The sequence below is a fragment of the Sinocyclocheilus rhinocerous genome, unplaced genomic scaffold (assembly GCF_001515625.1).
Source record: "Sinocyclocheilus rhinocerous isolate Xijiao unplaced genomic scaffold, SAMN03320098_v1.1 scaffold580, whole genome shotgun sequence".
Classification (NCBI taxonomy): domain Eukaryota; kingdom Metazoa; phylum Chordata; class Actinopteri; order Cypriniformes; family Cyprinidae; genus Sinocyclocheilus; species Sinocyclocheilus rhinocerous.
The window spans coordinates 491,584-497,981 of NW_015670982.1; the positions used below are offsets into that span (position 1 = coordinate 491,584).

Here is a 6,398-nt window from a genome sequence, read left to right on the forward strand (position 1 = left end):
TAGGGGCTGGAGCCGACACTGGAGCGAGCTCTGGGGCTGGGATGAAGGCAGAGAACAGTCCTTTTCTCTTCATCCTCCTCCTTGGGTTACGGGGAAACTGGGCAGCCGGCGGGCTTGCGTCAATGGCGGCCGGTGGGCTTGATAGAGTCGTGGTCAGCGGGCTTGACTTCACAGCGGCCGGCGGGCTTGACAACAGCGCGGCTGGCAGGCCTATCTTCGGAGCGGCCGGCGGGCTTGAGTGAGCCACGGCCGGCGGGCCTGACATCGGAACGGCCGGTACAGGGCTGACGACTAGGGTGGAGCTTTGGAGGACAGTGGGGAATTTGGGGTTGGGCAGACGGTAGGAGCCATTGGAGAGGTATGTGGAGGTTCTCGGCGTGGGGTGAGGTGGGGAGACGTGGCACGTTCCAGCGGGAGTTGGATGCCGAGGCTTGGGAAGTTTCTTTACTTCTTCAACTTCGAAATCTGAACCGTTTAAGAACAGCACGAGATTAATCAGCTCGATCAGGGGAAAAAAAAAAAAATCACACGTCGGAAGATCACAGCGGATTATCTCGTCATCTAACCCCAGCAGGAAGCACGCACCTAGAGCGGCGTCGTGCCAGCTCACCCGGTTAGAGAGCTCGAGAAAACCCTCCACATATCGCTCCAACCTCAGACCGCCCTGCCGCAAACCCCACAGTGCGTCCTCAGCTGCAGTCATCTTTTTTCTTGGTCCTGTATTCTGTCACGGTTGCACTACTGAGTGGAGTGAGGAGCAAGGAACGGAGGGAGACGAGGAGTACATCAATCCAGAGAGATTTAATGATAACAAGGAAACACGGATAACTCACATAGCACATGTAGACATGAACAATACCGGACGCAGAACTAAAAACAGGGAATACTATTTAAACACATGACAAGACGAGGGGATGACGAGACACACCTGGGATCAATGGAAATAAACCGGGAACATCTGGAATTAAATCAACATAATCAGGACAGGAACAGGAAACAAACCAAATATGGGCAAGGAGGGCACATGGGGAGCAAAACACACACAAAACACGGAACAAAGTCTGACAACTAGCAGTTAGAGGCTCTGGTCACACAAAAACCTGAAATTCATGCTAAATTAACTTAAAATATACACTTTTTAATGCTGTTTGAGCGCAAGAAACAATATTTATCAGACAGTTCATGGCAAATGTTACTGTTGATTTTAAATATTCTTTAAATATGAGCTTAAATAGGCCACCAGACTTTGAGATTTCAGTATTTCCCCATTCAAATAGATAGGAGTTAATCTTGCATGCCAAAATAGCTGTTTGAATTTTTGCAAATATGGCCAGCAAGTCAACTGACTTTCCTTGAAAGTGACTTTGTAGTTTACCCCAAAATTTAAATTCTTTCATCATTTACTTACCTGAACAGAAAACAGGAAATAACCTAAACCAGACCCAGTTGCTCCAAACGCAGTGCGTGTGTGCTAACCGCTGCACTGTGGGTCCAACAAAATGGTCTATTTTGATGCAAATGGATTGTTTTTTAAGCACTCAATCCAGTGTATGGTAAGGACCTAGACTGCTGTGTGCTCCAACTCAAGTCCAATATATGAGGCGGCAGTCCAAATCTGCTAGGAAATGAAGATTTAATCCACTTAAAGGGGGAGAAGTTCAATGTAAAAGCTGCAGAGCAGTTCCAGGGGTAGAAGTTTGTGGGAGAGAATAAGCCAGTATGCTCTAAATGCAATGTATGCAATAGACAACAGTTCATTGCCATACAACAGAAATCCGTGAACATATTTCGAAATTCTCACATTTGACTGGTGGCAGTAACAAAATGCTGCGTATTCGGATAATAAAATTACAATAAACCATCAAAATGCTTACTATGAGTTTGAGACAATCACAAAGCTCTAAATAATCTAATTCAGGAGTCAAACATCAGAAGTAAAAAATCATTGTTTACATTGTGGAAAGAAATGTCATTAAATGGGACAGAAACTAAAATTAATGTGGTAACGAAACATAACGAACCTTAACTGAAATAAAAGAGCTTGTTTTTTGAATGGATTTCTAGAAAATGGCATCAGCAAGTTTTAAATTACATTTTGGTGCGGATGTATGAATGCAATACGGATAAATAACGGAAAGCCATTGCATGTGTGGTACATTTACTAGAAAAGATAGCCAGCAATTTTATTGCAATTTAACGGGTTTCATGTGTGAAAGTGGCTATTGGAGTTAATCTAATCCGGTAATTAAGTTTTGAATTTATTAGACAAGCTAAAGTTCTTCAGCAGAAGCCTTAAAGAATAGTCTCTTTTTGACCTTGATGGGAGCACATCCACACAATTAAGTTAATTGACATTAAGAAAATTACACACAATCTTATTTTATTTTTCATTAAACAACAGTCATATCACAAATGTTTTAGTTTATTTCCCAGTAAGCACATTAGGGGGCCCTGCAGCATGTGACTTCCATTAATTATAGACATTTAGTTTGGCATATAAATAAAAATGAAAAACAAGATATTAGAATAAAATACTTTATTTAACATTGATCAACAAGAAGTTCAACATGGGAAAAAAAAATGATATCAATGCCAAGACCTTTGCAGAGGTCATAAATCACTGTCTTAAATCACAGCAGAAACGCTCAGTCACAAATTTGAACCTGTGGAACAACGGCTCTTAGAAAAATGAAAATGGTCTCATTAAACATCAGTGAAGTCCTGCCATTTTTCAGGTTTCTGCAAAAATAATGTGGTAAACTTTTAACCACTTAAAGAGGGAAAGCTCTTGGCTTTTAAGTTTCTTTGCACAAAAATAATTCTATGTATACAACACAGATGTAAGACTTGGCAATATTTAATTTTACGTCATTGTATGGGCTACTTTTTATTTATCGGTCTCTGTTCTTCAACATAACATTAAAACCTATATACAGAATAGCAAAAAAAAACAAAATAAATAAAAAAAATGCTCTGTTCGAATTACTGAACAGCGTCTCGCATGCCATGCGTAATAAATTTAAGGCACTGCATCAGTTTTAATCAATGCAAAATATTTAATAATCGCATACCAATTTCAATATCAATAACCGACAAGCACTACATTTCTAAGCAATCTAGTGTTCCAATGAACCAAGACACAAAACTTTGTTTTTTTCCCCTCCAAATTGACAACGTTCACTGCACTGTCATATTGTTACACGTTTCCTCATGTTTACCATTATACATCATCACATGCCCAATTAAATGCAACTTTATAATATTTAATGCAAAGATACTCAAGGCATCTTTGAGTATACTAATGCTAAACAACTCAAACTACTTGGCTAAAATTACGAGGCATGCGATTTAAAAAGCAAACAAAAAACAAACAAAAGAGGACAACAAAGTCACAATGACGGATGCATATTTTCCCACACATATTTACATTTCCAAACTCTAAAAAGTGCAGTCTCTTGTATGTATACAGCACATTTGAGCTTATACTTGAACTTAATTCCTGTGCTAGCAACATCTGTGTCTCTCAATGTCTTTAGTGTGGAGAAGGAAGGAGGAACGACAAGCAGTGCCACTGTGAAAGAGCCGCCGAGACCATGGATACCATGTATATAAAGAGAAGTGTGAGGATAGTTCTTTTCGGAGTTACAGTATATCCACATAGTTTTCAGGGATGAGTCCTCGCTTTCCCTCCAGCACACCCTCCAGCCATCCGGGCTCCCTGGAGAGTGTCACTGCAGAGCAAAACCATGGACACATTTTTAAAATTTTTTTTTTTTTTATGTGGATAATTAGCATGGCTGATGAATGTAAATTACACCACAATGGGTATGAGTTAGGAATGTTTTAACAACTATAGCCAATCCTTGATAAAGTCTGTTGACTTTTTCTGCATTTTCTGTGTTCATTTTGGAAGAAAAATAAGCGGAATGGGTTTAAAATGTGTTAAACAGAGCTGAAAGAATTATTAAATTAGCCAAAGTGTTTAACAAGCACACACGAGAGGTGGGAGATTTGTGAATAACGGGTGGAAAGTAATTTTTTAGATGAGAGCAGCAATGATTTAATGCAAGAGCAGCACTGAGGAATTACGTACGTTAGGGTTTGGATACTGAGGATACTAATAGCTGTGAATGTTAATTATCACTGAATACTGAGGATGCTGAACAATGTATTAGACATAAGCCAGGAATGGCAGAAAAATACTGAACCAGCGATCAGTAACGTGTGCAGGCCTGCATGAGCAAACAGTGGGATGTCTGTATAGGTAGTTACTATGATTTTGTTGAATGATAGAGGACAACCTGTCATTTAACAAATGTAATGCACTGGAACACCCCGATGAACGATGAAAGGCGAGTGATGTCCAAGTGAAAGACAGAAAAATTGTGAAAAACACAAAAATGATGAACAAAAGTGCCAAAAGATTCATATCACATTTACAATAATAAATAATACAAACTGACTAGATGCAGAAAAATATACAAAATTTAAAATTCCATCTGATTTTCATTCTAATTTTGTAGCAAACATGCATATAAATGCCTAGCAAGATTTTACATCACAAAAAAAAAAAAAAAGTGCCCTTCATGGCCTTAGTATTTAATGCACATACTTTTAAAGTTGCCTTCCCATCAATTTTAGTTATTTATTTATTTTTGTAAATTAACATTTTTTCATGTCAGCATTTCATGCCAGGTGATGCTTTTGCTCGTTTAGATAATTTCATAGAACTGAGTTTGGTTATTCTTGTATATTGATTTTTTACAAGCACATTTTCCATACTCCAAGTAAAATGACTTATTATTTGGGGTGCCAATAAACAAAAAATTAACTTTTAAGTTAAAATGATTGGTTCAAAATCATTTTTGTTGTAAGACAAACTCAGCAAGAGTTCTGAAAGGTTTTGTCTGAAGTTGATGAGATAATGGCTTCAGAAAACAAGAGCTCTGATAGTGGCCCCTCATTTCCTTGTGTAATTCCATCTCGGTCTCATTCTTTGTGAATTGATTTTAGGGGATGTTATGATTTTAAAAAAGAGAGAAATTTTCAAGTAAGCTTCGACATCATCCAGGCGCATCCTGCCATTTATTACTCAAAGTTCCTCTGGAGTGGATTTGGTGTACGTTTACAAATACACCCCTGCCCCACTTTCCTCCCTCCACCTATGCTGATATGAGATAAGATTTATTTATTTTTGTGCTTGTAGGACCAGCCAAATCCAAAATGTTTGTGGATTCGGGTGAGTGCCTGTGGCAGTGATAACGTTAACACTTACCGTCATGGAAGATTGCGCCAACCTGGAAAGAGAGTTCGGAATCGTGTTCAGCCTCACAGGGATACACAGCCTTTGCTTTCATGAGGGTGACACTGAAAAATGGAGGCAATCAGTTAGTGGGCCTCTCGCTATTCGGAAGGGTGGGGATTAGGACACGACTTTCCATCTAGCTGTACAGTGGACTCAGCTGAAGTTATCAATGGAAGCAGTCTGCGTAATTAGCGCCTGTCCGTAAAAATTCCAGAGTAGAGTGTTAAAGTAGAAGAGAAAGAAGTTAGCCATCAAAGAGTAGATATGATTTAAAAAAAGAGAGAAATTTTCAAGTAAGCTTCGACATCATCCAGGCGTATCCTGCCATTTATTACTCAAAGTTCCTCTGGAGTGGATTTGGTGTACGTTTGCAAAGCACAAAACCGTTTCCACACTTTTTGACCAATTAATTTCAATGGCTTTTTCCATGACTTATCCACACATTTATACTTACTGCATACATATTTGAATAATCTTACAAAATACAGATTGTATTGTACTAACAAAGCACAATTTCAAGTCAATTACATACTTTCCAATGACTTTAAGATTTTATAAATTTTCATGATTTTGATGAATTTTTAAAGATTTGTATTAATTTCCATGACTAGAAGTCAGTGTACCATCAGAATGATTTTAAAACTGATATTTCAAGGTAAATAATAATAATAATAATAATAAATAGAACTTACATATAGTTGTCTTAAATATTTTAATTTGTGACTTCAAAAATGTATTAAAGTTAGATCAGAATGATTTTAAAACTGATATTTCAGGGTAAAGTAAAGATTTGTATTAATTTCCATGACTAGAAGTCAGTGTACCATCAGAATGATTTTAAAACTGATATCTCAAGGTAAATAATAATAATAATAATAATAAATAGAACTTACATATAGTTGTCTTAAATAATTTGTGACTTCAAAAATGTATTAAAGTTAGATCAGAATGATTTTAAAACTGATATTTCAGGGTAAATACTACTACTACTACTAATACTACTACTACTAATAATAATAAATACAATTTACATAAAGTTGCCTTCAAGATTTTCATTTGTGACTTTAAAAATTATTAGAAAGTCATTGTAATT

The 6,398-nt window shown here is 37.4% G+C and overlaps 1 protein-coding gene across 1 annotated transcript in view; it reads right to left on the reverse strand.

Annotated features, from left to right (window-relative positions):
• Window positions 1-2,353: 2,353 nt before the first annotated feature.
• LOC107734541 (rho GTPase-activating protein 10) overlaps window positions 2,354-6,398 on the reverse strand; it is a 67,680-nt gene continuing 63,635 nt past the window's right edge. Inside the window, 1 exon segment of the mRNA XM_016546530.1 lies at window positions 2,354-3,731. Within this exon segment, the coding sequence (XP_016402016.1) occupies window positions 3,643-3,731 (89 nt within the window). The 3' untranslated portion in view covers window positions 2,354-3,642.